We start from the raw sequence: 21,840 nt of genomic DNA, 5'->3' as shown, positions 1-21,840 counted from the left end.
TTCTCACATGTCCAGATCACAAGGATGACCGTCTCACCTACACACACTCAGACAGGAAATAAAAACAATATAAAAAAATTCTAAAGCAAACTAAAGCGTCTGACATTTCACAGGAAGTGCTGCCTGTCTTGGAATCATTTGTTTCTCTATTTCCAGCAGAGGAAAAGGGGAGATGTGTTTGAAGAGGAAAGCTCAGCACAAATATATCACCCCCTTTTGTCCAGTGTTAACGGGAAAGGCTGTTTACACTGCTCGCAGGAGGAGACGAGAGGAAAAGAGGCCTAAAAGTGCTGGAATTGCATTTACTGGAACAAATTTAGAAAGGCAGCAGCAGACAGATCCAGCTTCTACTGATTATTCTGCACACATTGCATGGCATACAGACACCTGGACACTGAAGAAGAGCTTGACTGGAATGGGTGTTTTAACGGCAGATGCCAATCTCTAGAGAACAGGGAGGCCGATGACAGACAAAGTGCTGAATTACAATGTGTAAAACAATTTAATATTAGCAAATAAGAAACTGAACTACATTTTAAAATAAATAAATGTATACACAAGTAAATAAAACAAATTACACTTACAAGTAAATAAATAAATGAATACATAACTGATTAACTAATTAATTAATCATTAATTAATTAATTAACTAATTAAATGAATGAATAAGTAAGTAAATAAATAAAAATAAATAAATAAGTAATCACTTACTGACTATAACTAAATACATACATTTATAAATAATTTTTTTTTAAATAAAAACAAATAAATATAAATTTATAAATAAGAAAAAAGTGAACAAGTAAATAACTAAAATTAAAATAAATTAAAATTAAATGACTAAGTAAATTGATAAAATTGATTTAATTTCAGCAATAATTAAATAAATTTTTTATAAATACATATATGCATTTATCTACAAATGATTTACTTATTTATTTATAAATAAGTAAATTAGTAATAATATAGTAAATAAATAAATGCAAAATTTACCTGAAATGTATTAAAATATATGTCAATACATTTTAATTATTCAATTTAACATTATATTTTCTTTTAAATTTATGCAAAGGTATTTGAAAACAGTACGTGTATCGACCAAGAATTATTAGTTGATTACACAGTTTAGCAGATTATTATTTTTTTTTTTCAGAAACATTTCTAAATCCCTTCAGAAATGTTCACCGATACCGTTCCAGTGAATTCCAGAGGGATCGCAGGGAATGGGTGGGTGGTAGTGGGTCAGGTCAGGGGGCCCAGACGGGCCAAAACAGCCCATTAAACACTCTCACTCGGAAGACATGAGAGTGAGGACGGAAAAGAGGAATATAATAAAAGAAAGCAAACAGGACGAATGTGGAGATAGAAAGAGCTGCTTCTTGCGGCGACTGACCTCATTAGCAGAAACTCCCTTTGTAACAGCACAAAGCTATGCTAAATATTGACCACACACAGACTCGCACTTTACAACAGCACTGGTAACACTCGCGGGGTAAAACTGCCACGGCAATTCTGCACGGGAAGAAAGACGAGTGAAACTTCCAGCTGGGGACAGCCTTCACTGCACTAACACACACACACACACACTTGCTGCATAACTGCCCAGACAAACATCCACGGGTCAAGTCAGTTAAGGCTATTCATTAGCCAGCCACTTTTCCTCCTTCTTCCTGGTGAGAGTGTGTGTTTGTACGAGTGCGATTACGACATCGCTGCTGCCAGAGCAAACACACCTGTGTGGAAGCTGTCAAGTGCCTCCCAAAAGCGGCCCACATCACAGCCAAACATCGCAGCTTCCTGTGGGCCAGAGTTTAACAGCTCACAACAACATAACAGCTTCAAATTATACGGTGTTGATAACCATACAGCACTGCTATATAACGTCATGCGCTCATTTTCTCCGCTCTGCTGTCTGGCACTGCATGAACCGGTCCGATTGTGGATCATCTTGAGTCACGGACATCTGAATTGGACAAACAGCATCTCTTACAGGATGGACCGTGTAACTGCAGGGGTCTCATGGGTATTGTGTTGTGGTCTTCTGTTTCCAGCCGGGTTCAGAACGGCAGACAGTTTACACTACTTGATAACACGTTGTTTTTTTTTACTTTTTCTAAAGTGACAGTAAAGACATTTATAATGAATGTTACAAAAAATTTCTAATTCAAATAAATGCTTTCTATTCATTAAAGAATCCTGAAGGGAAAAAAAAGAAAAATCACAGTTTCCACAAAACAATTAAGCAGCACAACTGTTTTCAACATTGATAATAATCAGAAATGTTTCTTGAGCATCAAATCATCATATCAGAATGATTTCTGAAGGATCATGTGACACTGAAGACTGGAGTAATGATGCTGAAAATTCAGCTTTGGTCACAGGAATACATTACATTTTTAAATATATTAAAAAAATACACATTAATAAAACAAATTAATACAGCCTTGATGAATATAAGAGACTTCTTTCAATACCATAAAAAAATCGTATGACCACAAACTTTTGAACAGTAGTGTAATTTGAAATTAATTTCATTCGGATCACTTGCATCAGCAATAGTCAGACTATCAATATTATGCCTCCATAGAAACCCTAATTCTAATATATTAAACTTTGGGTGTGCTACGTGTCATTCAAGGCAATCAGGTTTTTCCTTGGTTGATGACAAAACAGTAAAAAATAGCAAGCAACCAATCAAACACCCCAGAAACTGCATAGCAACTGATGCTTAAATCACTCAAAATGCCTTTGCAACTGCATAGCAACACCCTGGCAACCACCCAACATGTGACAAGCGAAGAATCACTCCTCAGCTAAATCTGAGCACTTTAACTAAAGTTAACTATAGTACACTAAAACTATTACAAATTTCTGTAACTGAAATAAATCAGAAAAAAATATATAAATATTAGATGAAAAACTTCAATGTAAGTGTATGTATTTTAGTTATTCAGTTCAGTTTTTTTTAAGTTTAAGTATTAAAACAACAAAAATTACTACAATTTTTAATGAAAACTGAAAATGTAAAAATAAAAACTCAGAGTATAGCATATAATAATGCTAAGATAACACTGGCTTCATACCAATTATCTGATTCAAATTACAAAAAAAAATAAATTCTGCTAAATGTACCTCATTAGCAGTTAAAGGCCTCATCAAATAAGCTAACATATTTAAAACAAGCGCGCAAGGAAAGGCGGAAGTTTGTGAATTAATGTAATTTATAGAGCGTTCAGTATAATTCTGCAGGCTTAGATGCCATGCATAATGAAAATGTTGTTTAATAATGAGCCTATGATTAATGCCTAGACCTCATACGTTCATAAAGAGCCCCTCTTACAAACCGTTCATCTCTCGCTCTTCCGAAGAGTGCATCATTTGAGCACATAAAATGGACAGCCACCTGGTGTTGGAGCGTTTGAGTAGATTATGAGACAGATCTAAGTGTCAAAGGTTTCCTCCATTAGCCTGAGCTCTGAAGCTGTGATTTGGGTTCATCCGATACAGGCGCAGCGTTACATCACCCGCAACTTCCTCAGCACCCCGTTTCCTTTGCCTAAAACAGACTGGGTCAAAATAAACTCGCCTTAAAAGACATCTGCTGCGTGTGTGGCCTATCAGATAGTCCATGAGCCGTGCTATTTAAAAAACACTTAAAACCAAACAGTTGACGATCAGGACGTCTCACTACAGTGTTTGCTTGCAATGTACATATGCTGTGACAGAAGAGATCAGATTCAGAAATGACCGTTTAATGCCAAGGTGCTTCGCTGAGAAGTTCATTAATGATCTGATGCACTTTGTTGTTTCCAAAGATGTTCACTGTCCATCAGCACTGGGATATGAGAGCAAAGGGCAGAGGCTGCTGGGTCAAGGGTCAAGGGTCAAAGGCCGGAAGGGTCATTACTCGCTGCTTAATTGGTGGATTACCCCAGCTGCATGCTCTACTTTATGTGAACGCAAGGACACACACACACACACATTAGAGAAACTAGCACTGGATTAACTAAATCTGTGTGCGGAGGAAAAAGCATTTAACAGTTTTCACTAATAGGTATATAATAACTGTTTACAATAACAGTTTTCCACTTTGAATATATATTATATTGCAATTTATTCCTGTGATCAAAGCTGAATTTTCAGCATCATTACTCCAGTCTTCCATGTCACATGATCCTTCAGAAATCATTCTAATATGATGATTTGAGAAACATTTCTTAGTATTATCAATGTTGAAAACAGCTGTGCTGCTTAATATTTTTGTGGAAACTGTGATACATTTATTTCAGGATTCTTTGATTGATAGGATTTGGATAGAACAGCATTTATTTGAAATAAAATGCTGCCTTTACAGTCGCATTTGACCAATTTAATAAATTTTTGCTGAATAAAAGTATTAATTTCTTTCGAAAAAAAATAATACTGAGCCCAAATATTTGAACGGTACTGTAATTTCCATTCATGCAGCAAGGAAGTGAAGTACTTTCACAGTGTCACATTCTGACCTGTGCATTTGTGCTTCAGACTGTCCGTCTGCGCTGCAGAGTGACTGGGCTCATGGTTGAGTGTCGACTAACGCAAGTATTTCATTGAAGATCCAACACCATCCATGTGCTCAGGCAGGTTGCAGCATGCAGTTTTATGCAGTGATTTGAAGGCTAAAGCTAGATAAATCAAAGTAATCCCTATAATTCTACCACAGAGAGGAAAAATCTTTGGTCATATATAATGGAAACCTTTAGTTATCATTTGGTAATTTATTGGCGTTACAACATGCAATTATTAGAATGAGCACAAGTACTGACAAGGCCACATGAACTAAAAATTTAATAACTGCATCTCTTTTAAAAGGTGCTGAAGAAATATAGATCCAAGTGTTCAAACGATTCCCAGCCAAATTTAATGAGCAACACATTATTAGTGGTGCTTGTTGAACTTTGGTGTTTACTCTTACCATACATTTTATCTACGGACAAAATACCTCAAATTGTGTTTTCTAAGTGCCAATCAGCAGTAGGGGGCGTGTCCACTCATGATGGGGGAGGAGAGAGAGTGAGCCAATCAGCAGTAGGGGGGCGTGTCCACTCATGATGGGGGAGGAGAGAGAGTGCGCCAATCAGCAGTAGGGGGCGTGTCCACTCATGATGGGGGAGGAGAGAGAGTGAGCCAATCAGCAATAGGGGGCAATAGGGGGCGTGTCCACTCATGATGGGGGAGGAGAGAGTGAGCCAATCAGCAGTAGGGGGCGTGTCCACTCATGATGGGGAGGAGAGAGAGTGAGCCAATCAGCAGTAGGGGGCGTGTCCACTCATGATGGGGGAGGAGAGAGAGTGAGCCAATCAGTAGTAGGGGGCAAGGTAAATAGCCTACATAAAGTATTTAAAGGTGAACTAAGTAACTTTTTTACCTTAACTGAACAGCTTCGGAGTCATTGGAATGGTTATATTACTTATTTCGGGTTGAATGGTGGTCGTTTCGCACCCCCCTGGTGCCCGTGAGCGGAAAATATTATTGCGCTCCCTCGCGCTGTTCGAACCCGAATGAAGAAGACGTTTTAAAGAATGTCCCATCTGCTTTGATGTCGTTGATCTACTAGCCTCTGGTGTCTGAGAATCGCCAACGAGTTTTTACAACAGTGTTGTCAAATATCTATTCCGAAGTTGTGGGGGGAGCTCTAGAGAGAAACCTGCGAGCAAAAAGCGAGAATACAGCGAAGAAATCCCGAAACTACTGAGCCCCGCTTTAAATTATTAAATAAAAAATAAAACAATTCATTATTGTAACGGTTTCAATCTGTTTTGGTTTCGCTTTTATTCTGTTCCCTGTGCTGCTTTTTCTGAGTTCTGTTTGCCAGTTAGTTTCTATGGTTTCTGATTGGATTACGTTCACCTGCTGTTCATTTAGTTACCTTGTAATCTCTGTGTATTCATACCCTTAGCTTCCTTAGGTCATTGTTCCGTGTCGTCTTAGTATTATGTGGTTATGTTATTCTGTTCTCCTGCGTGTTTCCTGTCCATTTTGTACTTTACATCTTTGTGCGCTCATTACAGCCACATAGTGTGACAATTATAGTGTAGGGCTGCAATATTATGACAACAATCATTGTTGCCGATTATTGCTTGATATTGTAATAATGATTAATAATGTCAATTAATTGAATACTTTAAAACTTAAACATTTTTATGTTGGGCCGAAACGACACGTCATATACTGGCTAAGCAGACAAAACAAGCTTAAAGTCTCCCATAGTCAATAATTGTATTCCTTAAAACTCATCTTTGATCACCAAAATGGCACATTTAAATGTTTTATTTCCTGTGGAAAAAAAATATTTATGACTTTAAATAGCTTGAATGTAACTCTACACCCTCACTTCATTTAGTACACGTGGCTCATGAATATGCAAATGAGCCCTGCCTCCACTCACTCATACAGGCTCATCTACAAGTCAATGTATCAGAATGGTAATGTGTTTTATGTATCGCTCTCTACAACGTTGGACACATAACGTCAATTAATATGATTATTCTTTGGCTTGACTAGGTTATCAAACAGCTAGTGATGTGTTATATTATATTATATAAAAATATATTCTCTTGAGACTCCCTTGCTTCACGGCATAGTTAATGATATGCTAAAGCCCGTCCGCACATTGATGTGATTGGTTACAAGGTAGTTTGTGACGTCAGAAACAACAGCGATTTCAAACCGTGTTTTTGAGATTGTCTTTGGTTCACTGCAGTTTTAGGGAGACAATACTCAGCAATGGTGTTGACTTATGAATTTAAACATGGTTTGTCTTAAAGCATATTAAAAAAACCACATAAACATGGAAACTGGATTTTAACCATTGGGGGAACCTTTTAAGAACGTTTATGAATTAGTTTATTGCTTTTTACGAATTTGAAAAAAAAATCACATTGGTTTGGTAGCATTAAAAAAAAATTATTCAAACTAGCAATAAATTCTATACAGAAAGCAAGCAAGAATGTTCCACATCACTAAAGTGGTCTATCTTGCTAACGTGCACATGTGCTGACAGACTTGAGATTCTCTAGAGACAGCTCCATCCATCCAGTGAAGAACGTTAACAAATTACTCACACTTCACTCAGTGTGGATAGAGACAGCTTAGCCGCTTTTCCACCGTCAGGCCAAACGGTTCTCTTTGCTTAACCGTTCCATTCCGTGCCGATCCGGCCCAGCGAGCGCGGATATGGTTTCATTTTCCACTGTGAGCCTAATAATGGAGCTCTTTTGAATGTAATAGAAATGTGTCAGTTGTTGCCTTGGTTGTGCAAGAGTTTACAGACGGTATGAGATCTAAATAGCGAGCGTGTTATGGAGGATGATCAGCCATTTCTTTTCATTTTATTATTAACTTGTGCTTACGTCGCTCAAATAGTGCACTTGGCCAGCAAAAGAGCTAAATCACGCCGTGCTGAACCAAGCCCAAATGGAAATATAACTGGAACCATTTCTTACCGTTCTTAAAACCGTTCGGCCCGACGGTGAAAAAGCAGCTCTTGTCTTCTATTTTTTTTTTTTTTTTTTTACAATTCCATCAGTTTTTTAAAGTACATTTTTGGCTAAATAAAAAACAACAACAGTTTTTTGACAAAATTCTACCTAATCCACCTTTCTTTTTCGACTTGGACCGCGTTAGAAACTCAATAGCCACACTAGCTAGCATTACAAAAGCGTGACTGTCTACTTTAAAGGTCATTTTTAATAGTACTGTCTGGTCTGCAGGTGTGTGAAACAGCTGTTCCCCACAATCACAGTGTGAAGTTTATATCAGATATGAGCAGGAAACCAGATAGCCATTATGCTAAGAGCAGGTTAACATTATAAAAGGGAGCTGAACAGATGTGTTTGGACACGATAAAGCTTATCAGCAGATATTTATCCTCCATCAAAACAGTTTAAAATCAAACTAACCATGCATTTATTTTATTTAGCCGCATTATGTTACCCGTAGTTTGGCGCTATAATGATGTTATACAAAAGAAAACATTATTTATATAGCAAACAATAAGAGGCCGTGCTAATCTCCATAGGCTTATCTGTCTAATTCTTGCAAGTATGACGTACATGCACTGATTTATTTCATGTACAGTACGTGCAGAAATGTGTGCATGCAAAACCACAACACAACTTCTGTTCTAAAGGAATTTAAAAATAGAAGGACAATCTCTCTGTATATACAGTAGCTACTCAGTTCAGTGGTTCATTGCAGCTCAAGCACTCGTTACTGCTGATTACTGGTATTGTGCTTTTTTTAATTAGAACACAATGCTCTGTTGTTTGAGATGCTGCAGGGCCCCTGAGGCGAGAGACAGAGAGAGAGAGAGAGAGTTGGGGCCATAGACAGGATGGTGTTCAAATCAAGCAATGAAGAGTAGGTTCTGACTGAGGGTTCATATATTTCATATTCCATATTTCACCCCAAAATCAAATGACAAAAAAAGAAAGTTTGCACAAAAAAAATGAATCCCATTTTAGAAAAATATAGTTTTTTTTGCATTGTAATATTATATTTTTTAACATTTACACCCAAATTCTTGCAGCAGTGCAACTCAATTGCAATTTAGCCGTGTCGATTAACCGGCAAAATACTGGAAGTGGCGCATTCCACGGACAAGAATCCACGAACCGCATTATTAGACCATTTTCTAAGGCTGCACGATATATTAAAGGGGTCATATAATGGTACATGCACTTTTACAAGTTGATTGTACTGAAACATGTGTTGGCAGTGCCTGAACACAACCATCATAAAATGATAAAAATCCATCCAGTGTTTTTTTTTATTTTTATCTTCTTATATGTTTCCCCGTCTCAAATCAAGCCGTTCGACCGTGTGACGTCACATGGTCGGACGCCCCTCCCACGATTGTTGATTGACAGCAGCGTTTCAACACAGACCCGCCCTCGCTCGTGAGCGAGCTGTCAATCATAGTCTGCGCGTCATTGTTGATACGCTGGAGCACTGTCTATGAGCAGAATGACGTCTAAGCGATTGTGATGTTCTGTTCTTGGGTGTAATAAGGAACACAGCAGTCATTTTCATGTTCCTAAATCCGAACCGCTGAGCTGGCTGAGTTTTGTTTTCGAAGGGAATATTCCCCACGATCAACGTCAATGCTTTCATGTTTGCGCGAATCACTTCACCAGACTGCTTTAAACGAGAACATTGAAAAAGGTATTAGCTCCTGTCTGAGTATGTGTTGTTTATGTGCCTAATTACTGTCATAGTCTCACAGACTGATTATTTTTTAAACAGATCAGTACAATTTTAGTGCTTCAGCCCTGACAGTTGTACCTAACACTGCATAGATAACATTACGCATCACTGACAAGCCTACATTTACCGAAAAAAAGTTTTTCATGACTATTAGCTGTAACATCAATCTGTCAATGAACTAACGTATACATCAGTAAACACATAGCGTTCGTATCTCACTACTCTACCCTGCCAGTACATACAAAGATAGATCAAAGTGACATTACGTTAACCAACCATTCAGAAACGTCCTGCTTTCCGACTCCGGTTCAAATTGATACGGTTGCACGGTGTCCTCAGAGACTCCCGCTGCCATTCTTCAAAATATACCCTCAACTGTTGTCAAGGCAACACTCCACATGTTTTGTCAAAATGCCCCACAGAACAGAGGGGTGGGGTGAGCAAAGCTCATTATCATTTAAGGACACATGCACTTAAACAGAGCTGGTTTTGACCAGGTAAAATTAGTGTTTTCTTACAATACTAATGAGAATTTTTAATTAAAGTATATTACAAACTTTGGCATTTGGCAAAAATGGCATTATATGACCCCTTTAAAGCCATTTAAAATCATAATGTAGCATAGTGCTATTGTGAGATCGCAAGGGCTGCGATTCAATTAAATAAGTATATGCGCTGCAGGTTTCAGAGTGAAGCACAGCGCTTTGTCATTTGTCAAATGTTTTATCCGATAAGAAAACATGAAAGAAACACATTTACCGAATGGTAAATGCTACAGTGGTTGTAGCATTTCTAAGCTCCTCAACACAATTTTCTCTTCACTGAAAGGACATCATAAAATAGATGACAAGATCGATTCAGCTTACAAAACCAGCAAGCTTCTATTAACTACTTATATGTCTTTCATTCTGACCCGACTCCCAAGGTCAAGTTCAGCAACAGATTTCTTCCTGCATTAAATTTGCCACTGGTCTATTCCCATGCCACCATGAGGTAACTGCTTTTATTTGCCATGGCAACAAAAACCACACTAGACAACAAATAACCTAACGGGTGGGCCCTAGGGTGGGCTATGCCACATGCCAGATACTCCCTTACAATATCTGCCATCTAGCTGTAATGTTTAACTCCAGTGGTAGTGACACATCCAGTGATCATAACAAGACGCTCTTACTCTGCAGTGTAATAATGTAAACAGTGTATGGTATGTTCTACTATATATGGCCATATGTGTGAACGCCTGCAAAAGCGAACAGGCAAATCTGTGCCAGTGGTGACAATGATGCTTACATTTGCAAAGCATATGAACCTAGGGCACCACTTTAGCTGGTGTATCCTGTTGCCTTTTGAGTTTACTGCACAGTGCACACATTTGGGATTGTAGTAGCCTAGTGGCTATAGGTCAAGATAGGTAAAATGCATTTTAAAAAAACATTACCATTCAAAACATTTTTGAAAGAAGACTCTTATGCTCACCCGGCCTGCATTTATTTGTAATATTGTAATATTGTTAAATAAATAGTATTAAAATTTCAAACAACATAAAAATCTTATGTATCCCTGTGATAAAAGCTGAATTTTCAGCATCATTACTCCAGTCTTCAGTGTCACATGATCTTTCAGAACTCATTCTGATTATGCTGATTTGATGCTCAAGAAACATTTCTGATACGAAGAAACAAAATCTGGTTTCTTTAGTCTTTACTGTCACATGTGATCACTTTAAAGTGCAGATAAAGTAATTATCTGTCATGCAGTGTGTAATTTAGCAGTTTGTGAATGTAAAAGGTCTGCAAAGTTTCAAAGAGCAAAGTGCACGACAAATAAAGTTATTGACTCCTAAAGGAAGGGAAAGGAGGAGTTTAGAGATTGAATTTTCGAACAAACCGCTTTCAGAGTTTTTGAGAAATGAGTGCAATGAGAAATTAAGTGATGTGCAATGTATATGTGAAAAGTGCTTTTTGACCTTTGATGCATGGAAATTTATTGTAGAAGACCTCAAAAACTAAATCAGGAACCTTTAAAATAGCATAAGGGTGAAAGTGATGCTTTCATAAAAGAAAAATCAAACTGACCTTGAAAATCTTCTATTATTTCTAATTAAAGTCTTTATTTGTTCTAGTTAAAGTGTTTCACTGCAAGCGTAGAGAACTGCAGACTGTTCACAGTGCATCTGCAGCATGTCAGACTTAAATGAAATAACCCTGAAATAATGTAATTTCCCTGTTATTTACCAGATACTGCAGAGTCATAATCTGCTGGACCTCGGGTTGACCACGTCAAGCATGTTGCTCTGACAGCATCACAGACACACATGCAGATAATTGGACATTGTGCTATTCTGTCGCCAGGAGCGAATATTCCGTAACCATGGAAACAATGTTAATGTCCTCCACAAATCTGAGTCAGAAATATTAAGTGCGTTCTGGAGCTTTCCGAAGAAAAATTGCAACATAGGCCTTAAAGTCTTAAGATGATGTACAATATAATCAGTCTTTTCCAACTAAATTTGCCTATAATTCTGATAAATAGTGACTGTAATATATTCACAACAGCCAAAAAAATAAATAAAAGCTATCAATCTTAAAACACGATAGCATGCATCTGCAGCTCCTGGCAAGAAAGCCTGATAATAAGTGTGGTGAATTTCCAGCTGAGAGCTAGATGTTTTGGGGAGTTTCGTGTGTTCTCAGAGAGGGTTTAAAAGCAGAAAGCTGAGAGTTTGTTCCCTTCATGGTGGATCTGTATGCATAATGGATTCGCCTCAGCAGTGAAACTGTATTCCGTGCACAAAGACGGAGCAACCTGAGCGAAATTCCTGGTAGACTGGGAGAGGCGTTTTACTTCTCGTTGTTTAGGGTTTGTGGCATCTCCCCGACTCAAAAGCCAACAATCCACGCAACACAATTTCCCCACACCCACATTAAAACACACTTTCCACCACTGTCAGACACAATGCCTCGTTTTATTTCGACGCAAGTTGCCATGGCGACGAGAGCAACAGAGCGAATACAGTGGCTACTCACAAGCCCCCCTGACACGACTCACACCCTCACCCCGCTAAACGCACACAAGACCAGTGCTGACAACCAGAAACCAGCTGGAAACAACATGACCCGATTCATAAGAGAGACTTCATAATACGGAATATAGTGTGACTTATAATACCTGACAACAATCTACCTGAGACGACGAGCATTTACCTTCTCTCATTGTCATCTAGGTGGGCAAACAGCACATTCTTAGAGATGGCTTTGGCCAGGGCGGTCATTGTCTTGTAGTCCTTTGGAATGACCTATAACCAAAGAAAACAATGAGTTACTAGATTAAATGTAGGTTTTCCTGGCATTTTGAAGTTTCTGCAAAACTACATTTGCGTATTTTTACCAGAAACTGTGAGCCCAACCTCGAGTCTCTATGATATTCTGATCACCTTTTCACCCGTTTTATCATACACAAGGCAAAAATGTAACTCTGATTGCTTAGAGAATTAATAGTACACCTCTTCTCAACAATGCCCATGATTTGAGGATTCATTCACGTTTATACTGTAGCACAAATGATGCGGGACGTGTTATGTACCGATGTTTAGTACTTAAGGTTTGTGGTAATTAAAGGAGTCATGACATGGATTTTTATTTTATTGTGTTCTTTGAGGTTTATTATAATGTTAATAAAGTCGGCTATTGTCACTGCATAGGAAACCGTATCAACGCCCAATCGCTATTGCATCCGGGTAAATGTTTTAAAAACATTATCCATATCAAACCGCCATTTACAGACAGCGCATTATGAAATAGTTTAACTTGCGGTATTTCAAAACTTACGGTTTGTGCAGCTGCTGTCAGATATAATACACGTTCAACAAAAGTTTCTTTGCAAACTCCCTGTGCCTCGTTTACAAAACAAAATGCTCCGAACAAACATATAATCCTCCGACACGATCCGGGACGTCATTTAAATGAACCATCCACTTGTTCCTGACACTGGTAATTATCCTGGACACCAGGATTATGTCAGAAACTGAGCATGCATTTATATACTGTATCCAGTGTAGATGGCCTCAGCGATTATAATGGGTTTCTATTTGTTTTTGACGCGACACACATCCAGTGTAGGCAAGTGTCAAGCTTGCTCTGGAGGCAGGCATTTGCAAATGTATTTGGCCATGTGATGTCAGATCCCGCAATATCAAAACGAGTCGTTTTTGGAGCTTGATTAAATAAATGCTTGGTTTATAATGAGGAGAATGTTTTAAGCTATGAAACTTGCAGGATGTTTTAATGGTACAAAGACCTCTTATATGTCAAAAGATCAAAGTCAATTTGATTTATCATGTCATGAAGAACCCTTTAGTTATCATTTGTGCCTTGTCAAATTTTTTATCAAAATTTACTATCAAAATCAGTCTATTATCATCAAATAAAACTATTACAAATCATTTTTGTTAATTGAAATAAAGCTGAAATAAAATATATAATATATATATATATAATTATTAAAAGAAAAACTTAATCTTAAAAAAAACTTGCCTTAGGAAATAACTGAAATAAATAAGTTAATACATACTATTAAGTACTAAAATAAAATAAATTAAAGCTAAATAGAAACATATAAAAATAAAAGCAAGTTCAAAATAATAAATCCTATAATAGTATATGAATAACACAAAAATAACACTGGTGCTTAATTACGTTCACAGCAAATGTTCCTGGTGTTATTGTTCACAATTCAGTGAATGTATTCTAAAGAAAAAACATATTCATAGCACGTTTCGACATGTTTTCTGCTTACATAATTAAGGTGATACAGAAAAGGAAAACAACCAATAGAATCACAGAGTAACATTTCCATCTACTCAAATGTCCCATCCTGTATAGACCTTATGCGCCAGAGAAACGAGGGCGCCGCCATCTTTAGAATATTGTCTTTGAACTTTTGAAGTGGATTTACTTAATGTAAAGTTAACTAAAGTTATCATGAGGATTGTAATGTTTAAAGCAGATGTCTTAACAAATGTCAGTAGACCGGGAAGATTTTAAAACGAGCCGTTCATTCATAAATACTCAAGATCGCTGTGAAAATACAGACCGGAAGTCAAAAGACAACGAGCGCAGCGCTGAAAAGGGGCGGGGCTACATAAGGTCTATTCACTCAGAAATACCACATTATAGAAGTCAAATGTATTGTTAATGCCAATTTTTCTCATCTATAATGAAAAAAAAAAGTATCTAATGTGAAGACGTGGTATTGAATCTGGGTTAGTACTAAAGGGAAGAATCCAAAACAGGGTGTTTGAAAATAATGCCAATTTAACTGCAATTTGTATTAACCTTTCTGACGTAGCTGACGGCATCCTCCTCTGTGTAGACTTCAGCACTGACCCCACCTCTCCGGCGCCTGGCCTTCACCACCGGGTTTGGAGGAGGAGGAGACACTTCATCATCGTGAGAGTCTGACTGCGAGTTGGACTTCTGGCGGGCCATGATCTGCTTGCATTCTTCCTGTGGAGAGAGGAAGTGAATGATACATATGATTAGACATCCATTTGAAAACATCGAGAGGATTGTAACCAGCTAATGAAGGGCTGGATTTTTCATCCTCATTACACAGGACACACAAAAACCGGTGCGAAGTTAAAACAGCAGACACAAAGAGGGTAAAGCTACGATAAAAAAAAAAAATAATCACGATTACAGATAATAAAATCGACTGCATCTAAAAGACTGAAACCTACTGTGAGCACAGACAGCAGACACATCAGCGCTGAGATTTCACTGGCAGAGCGAGAGAGAGACAGTGAAAGATTCCCGTATGAAAGAGGGAAGAACAATGAAGCTGCATGCCACAGCACAAATGATGTGTGTGTCCATGAGACAACTAGTCAGAGAGTCTACACACAGTCTTACGGTACTTTACTGCATATGCGGTGGACATATGGGAAAGAAAGGTTGTTGGTGCCAGACAGGCTGGTCTGAGTATTTCAGAAACTGCTGATCTACTGGGATTTCCACGCACAACCATCTCTAGGGTTTACAGAGAATGGTCTGAAGAAGAGAAAATAGCCCGTGAGCGACGGCCCTGTGGGTGAAAATGCCTTGATGATGCCAGAGGTCAGAGGAGAATGACCAAACTGGTTTGAGCTGATACAAAGGCAACAGTAACTCAAATAACCACTCGTTATAACCGATGTCTGCAAAAGAACATCTCTGAAAGATGTGTGAAAACACGTTGAACCTTGAAGCAGAAGATCGCTGGGATCGCTAAAGCTGGGGCCACACTAAAAGATTTTTTTAAATCTTATACGATTTTCAAAATGTGAGAGACCACAAACATGATGATAAGAAATCAGAGATTTAACCGATTTGTTGTTCTAGTGTGTGGAGTGCAGCGATGTGATCAGGAAAGCACAACACACACTAGATTCCTTTCAGTGCTGCCTGTGAACACGGGAAATCAAACGTGACTTTAAAGTAAACAAACATGGCGGACAACTTGCAAGGAGAAATGCTGCTTATAGTGTATGGACCGTTTTTACAGAAAATTTGCAGTGGGGAAAAAAGAAAATTGTTTAGATGAAGTCGTGGTGACGGTGTGAACATGGACTTTACATGTTACAGTGCGAGCTAGAGGTGAGTCTTCCATCAGCTCGCTTTCTGATTGGGTATTGTTTCGTTTCACAGGATTGCCTTTTCCAGAGCGTGCGCGAGTTTGTCCTCAAGGTTCCCCCACACAACAGGATTTGTTGACGTCGGCGGCTCCGACGTTCTTCCGAGCAGATTCAGTCCCTCTTAACACACCTCACACCACAGGAAAACCTGATAAGATAATATGTAGAACCATCAAGATAATCGGGACTTTACCTAGGACTTTCGGAAGGGGAGAAATCGGTATACCTGAATATCTTGTAGTGTGTGCCTAGCATTAGAACAGGAAACTGAGGCTACAATTCACACAGACTCACCAAAATTGGACAACAGAAGATTGGAAAAATGTTGCCTGGACTGCTGTGACATTCAGATGGTCGGGTCAGAATTTGGCGTAAACAACATGAAAGCATGGATCTGTCCTGCTTTGTATCAACGGATCAGGCTGCTGCTGGTGTAATGGTGTGGGGGATATTTTCTTGGCATACTTTGGATCCTTCAGTACCAACTAATCATTGCTTAAACTCTACAGCCTACCTGAGTACTGCTGCTGACCATGTCCATCCCTTTATGACCACAGTGAATCATCTTCTGATGGTCACTTCCAGCAGGATAACATGCCAAATCACAAAGCTCAAATCATGTCAAACTGGGTTTTTTGAACAATACAATGAGTTCACTATACTCAATCGGCCTCCACATTCACCAAATCACAATCCAGGAGAGCACTTTTGGGATGTGGTGGAACGGGAGATTTACATCATGGATGTGCAGCCATCAAACCTGCAGCAACAGTGTGACGCTATCATGTCAATATGGACCAGAATCTCTAAGGAATGTATCCAGCACATTGTTGAATCTATGCCACGAAGGATTAAGGCAGTTCTGAAGGCAAAAGCGAGGTCCAACCCAGCACTAGCAAGATGTACCTAATAAAGTGGGTGTGTGTATAATATATTTAGAGTGTGTGTGAATATTATATGAATGGTTTTAGTGCATTTTTATGTGGTTGGTTACTTGCCTGAGTCACTCTCTACTCTGGTATTCTAGCCTCTATATCTGATATCAGTCCGTTAATTTTACAATTAAAACTTTTACAGGATATAAAAGATAAAGTGTTTGTAAAATGGCATAAACATCTGCCTCTGAAACATCCCCAAGACACAAATACCAAAGTGAAGGCAGGCAGATGCAAAGGAACAGCTGGGCACATGCCACACACAAATCCACACAAAACACACACAGGCTCTCTCCAAAGCTTTAGACAGCCATCAACAGGCCTGTCCATGAAATAACACATAAAGAGTCCAAATGTGCTCTGAAATCTGTGAAGCATTTATTTGAAAGTGAAATCTTAACATTATAACATTAACATTATAGGCTAATTGTATTTACTGTCACATTTGATCAATTTAATGCATCCTTGCTGAATAAAAGTATTAATTTCTTCTTTTTTTTTAAAGACTTTGAATGGTGGTATATGTTTGGGATTAAAGGGATAGTTCACCCAAAAATGAAAATGCTGTCATAAAAAATATCTTCTTTTGTCTTCCGAAGATGTATAAAAGTCTCACGGGTTTGGAACAACACGAGGGTGGGTAAATGATGACAAAATTTAAATCCTTGGGTGATTTTTCTTTTTTATTTATATGATTGACAAAAAAACTCCAGCATTCTACAACTGGTACATGAGCAAAATACTACTTCTGTTAACTGGGCAAGAGGTCACATTATTGGTCGATGCTCAATCGATCTCAAGATGGACAAATGTCAGCCTTGTATCACTGGAAACTTTCATTTCTATTGATATTTAAAAGAAAAAAAAGAAAAGAAAAAGGAAATGTCATCATTTGCTAGCCCTCATGTTGACTTGTGCCCTACATGTCCATTTTAATCCGGCACAGTTTTCATACACTCATTCACACACATAGGGTCAAGAGTGCATATCCTTTAGCAGCCTGTGGATTTTCATCTTTCTAAATGAACAGAAGCTGCCAGACAGACAGATAGAGAGAGAGAGAGAGAATGTGAGTGATTGAAATTCATCTATGACTAAAATGCAAGTGGGTCAGTAAACATCGTTCACCCAACGGCTCAAAACTACGATGACACTAAATAACCTCAAAAACGCAAGCTATCGCTGAACATGCGTCATGAGGAGAAGACAAGGACAGTCGTTCTCTTGTTCTGAGTGCAATATCAGCCCATCTGATCACGTCTTATGAATACACAATCCCATCGGCTGTTTGATGCTCTACCTAAACCAGCAGAAGCTCAGCAGAAGCCCATTCCTAACAAAAGCCCGAGCCCCAAGCATCTGCGGGTATGAAAAAGCCTGTTGTTCCTGGAGCACATGATCAAAGAAGATGTTCAGTTGCTGCTGAGTGTGGATGCGGTTACTGGCACCTCCAGCTAAACGAATGACTGCTGTGACTTTCATAAGATCCGTGTAATCTAAGATTGGGCAACAACATCAAACAGCATCAGCATGCCTCCTAATTGTCTATTGAGGGGGAACGGGAATGTTGATGATTCCAGCTCTTTACACTTCTACTTAAAGTAAGTACACTCCACTACTGTTATTGGAGCCAATACTAATTTTGTTTTTTTTTGCGAAATAAAGAAATTAACAATTTTTCAGCAAGGAAGCATTCAACTGACCAAAACGGATGGTAAAAACGTTCATGATGTTAATGTTTCTATTTTAAATAAATGCATTAATGCACAGTTTCCATTCCACGAAAATACTAAGCAGCACAACTTTTTCAACATTGATAATAATCAGAAATGTTTCTTGATCATCAAATCATCATATTATAATGATTTCTGAAGGATCATGTGACACTGAAGGCTAAAAATTCAGCTTTGCATCACAGAAATTACATTTAAAACAGGCTATTCAAATAGAAAACAAAAATATGTTTTTTTTTGTACAAATAAATGCACCCCATAAGGGCCTCAAGGCGACTTAAAATAATTTAATTTTAATTAATTTTAGAAGTGTGATTTCTACACCCGGAAAAGTCATATATATATAGTAGTCAAAATTTGAATCAATTGGATCAAAACCTTTCATCAAAGTTATACATGAATTTTGAACAATACCCATTCTTGTCTTAGGACAACTTTGATGAACTTTTTTGATCCACTTCAAATGTTGACTATATATATATATATATATATATATATATATATAGTGGATCAAAAAAGTTCATCAAAGTTGAACTATATATATATATATATATATATATATATATATAAATATATGCGGGTCAATGACGTGACGGGTCATTTTTTTGTCCAAAGGTCTTAATAATAATAAAAAAACAAATATATAACATCCAAAGTATGTAAAGTAGTACAACTTGATCTCTTTTACTGAATCCAAAAGGTTTTAATTATATTTGACTACATATAAAGGTATTTTAAAGATTTTGAAGTGTCAAAAGGTCATTCGGTAAAACCGATATAGTAAATATTTAAATGGTGTATAATATTGTTTTTAATAACTAACGGAACTACAATAATACAAATATAAAGCAGATAAGGCTCTTTTTTTTACATTTCCCCTTTTCTCCTTTCCCTGTGCAATGTTTCACTTGAATATGTTGGAGTGTTTAGAGTAGTCCAATAAATGATTACATTTATGAGATCAGTGATAATTTTATTTAATATTTCTTCTGTGGTACACACTATATACTATCTCAACATCAATGTCAAATCAGTTTTTAACTTTCAAATCAGTGGTTAAACCGAATGACTTTTTTGGTGACAAATTTTGTCCATCTTGTAAAAAATGACAAAAAACAGTGTTAAGTGATTGTACAAACCACAACATCTTACTGTTAACACCTAGGTAAACTAAAAAATGGTTTCAAATATAGTTATATCTCCATTCTATTTTTTTTTACACTTTTAAAAACCTTATTCGTCAATGACCCATATATATATACATATCATTATCTGCCCATGGCATTTTAAGATATTTATTTAATTATATATATATATATATATATATATATATATATATATATAATATATATGGGCAGATAATGATTACATATATTTTGTAGTTATACCAAGCTCTAAAATATTTAATCAGGTAGAAATTATGAGTAAAAAGATTTTTTATTCTTATCCGTAAACTTTTGAATACTGTTGCCAACAATGAGAGGCCTTGTGGTTAAAAATTTTGCGAATCACTGTAGTTGCTGTAAAACTATAAAAGCTCTACAAAATCCAAAATCCAATGTTTATACCTGCAGACGAACTTCATAGATTTTCCACAGATCCTGATAAAGTGCCTAGTGTACGCTAAGTGTCCACTCAATTCACACACTCCAGAATCAGATCAAAGAAGCGTTAATAAAAACCAATGATTTCTCACTCCAAAACCTGCAATTAATTCTAATTAATATCCTTTCTATTGTGGTGCACTTGTCAACAAATAAGACACATAAAGAACATCAACCTCACTATGAAAGTTAACACAATGACAGTTAATGATCATGGATGTTTGAGGGAAGGCGAAGGCTTTCATTAGCAATGAATACACAGTGAATTCAGCCAGACTTTTTTCCAAAGCAATGCACAGCGCATTCATTACAGGATCATCCCCCCGGAGCATCCTGAGGTTAAGTGCCGAGCCAAATGGGACAGCGATGATCTCAATAACTCTCCAGCTCCTGCTTCCCCAGCTCCACGGGAATGAAGCCACATCCGTTGTGATCCCCAACCATCACCCGTTCCGACGCAAATTCACAACTTATACAAACACATCACCAGCAGAGCAAACAGAGTATTAGAGTAACGCACCTTCTCCAGCTTCTCGAAGTGTTCCCGCAGGAACTTCATAGGCCGCTCGGGCTTGGCGATGCACAGGTTGACGATGCACTCTTTGAGGATCTGCTGTATGTTGTGTTTCTGCACGAAAACCTCACAGCCTTTCAGACTTTCATCTTCTTCCAGATTGGAGGAGGAGGTGGCCATCTTATCTTCTATCTCTGCCGCAGGAGAAAAGAGCAGGAGGGGGGACGAGGAGAGATATTCTTTCTTAAGTCTGTGTGTCTTATTCTCTCAAATAATAATGTTTGACTGTTGAGTGACTAGAAAAATCCCCTGTATTCAATATGCATGTATGTATCTTTCAATCAACCTATGTGTCTATCTATCTATCTATCTATTTATCTAAGGTAGATAGATAGATAGATAGATAGACTTAATCATAATGATGATATAGGCCATTCTTCTGCATGGTACACATTTACATTTCACTTCCGCCATTGATTCACATCAAACATCCAAAAATCATCAGCAACTGAAGCATCAATTCTCATTCTCGACCTATACGTTCACGAAACCGATACCGCATTCAGTCGTGCGTGAAACACGAAGCGTCGGTTTGTCGGCGGAGCGCTCGAGCATCACTCTGTGATCACCTGTTTACGTTTTTATCACAGCTTATTCGCTTCAAAATACAAACCTATGCGGTGTATAAATGGTTTTAGTAATGTATTATCTTGGATAAACAGCTCCTCTCGGTATATAAAGCTGAAAACTGTGTGTCGCACAGTATTTAATGTTCATTTGGCTTACCGTTATGAGGCGGAGATGCAAGGCTCGCGCTCTGGGATGTTGCTTGTTTGGTCCTGCTGCTCGCGAGCGCCCGCTGTGACGTCAATCCGTCTCGCGATTGGACACTGACACTGATATTAATAAAATACATAATTTAAAAAAAACTGAAAAGACATATAACTGACATGTAGATGTTAATGGGTTGAGATTACTTTTAGTTTATTTAGAGCTTTTATTTATTTTGAATCATCTCCTGTTTCAGCCAATCAGCGTCATTGTGGGTCTGTGCGTCATCCTGAATAGCACTCAAGTTTTGTGGATCACAGACCCTGACCTCTACAAACACATTAGTTTTTTCTTTTCTTTTCTTTTT

At 37.8% G+C, this 21,840-nt stretch overlaps 1 protein-coding gene across 2 annotated transcripts in view; it reads right to left on the bottom strand.

The window, feature by feature from the left end:
• Positions 1–21,633, bottom strand: part of prkar1b (protein kinase, cAMP-dependent, regulatory, type I, beta) — a 57,440-nt gene extending 35,807 nt beyond the window's left edge. Inside the window, exons 1-4 of one of the 2 annotated variants that reach the window (XM_084393578.1) lie at positions 21,489–21,633; positions 20,709–20,896; positions 14,580–14,750; positions 12,450–12,541 (exon numbers count right to left, since the gene is read on the bottom strand). In XM_084393578.1, the coding sequence (XP_084249704.1) occupies positions 12,450–12,541; positions 14,580–14,750; positions 20,709–20,896; positions 21,489–21,618 (581 nt within the window). In that variant the 5' untranslated portion in view covers positions 21,619–21,633. The remainder of the gene's footprint in view (positions 1–12,449; positions 12,542–14,579; positions 14,751–20,708; positions 20,897–21,488) is intronic. The other variant, XM_084393579.1, reaches the window with a different exon arrangement.
• Between the last annotated feature and the right edge of the window lie 207 nt (positions 21,634–21,840).

This window comes from Rutilus rutilus (genome assembly GCF_951802725.1).
Source record: "Rutilus rutilus genome assembly, chromosome: 1".
Classification (NCBI taxonomy): Eukaryota; Metazoa; Chordata; class Actinopteri; order Cypriniformes; family Leuciscidae; genus Rutilus; species Rutilus rutilus.
This window is presented reverse-complemented; position numbering and strand designations above follow the sequence as displayed.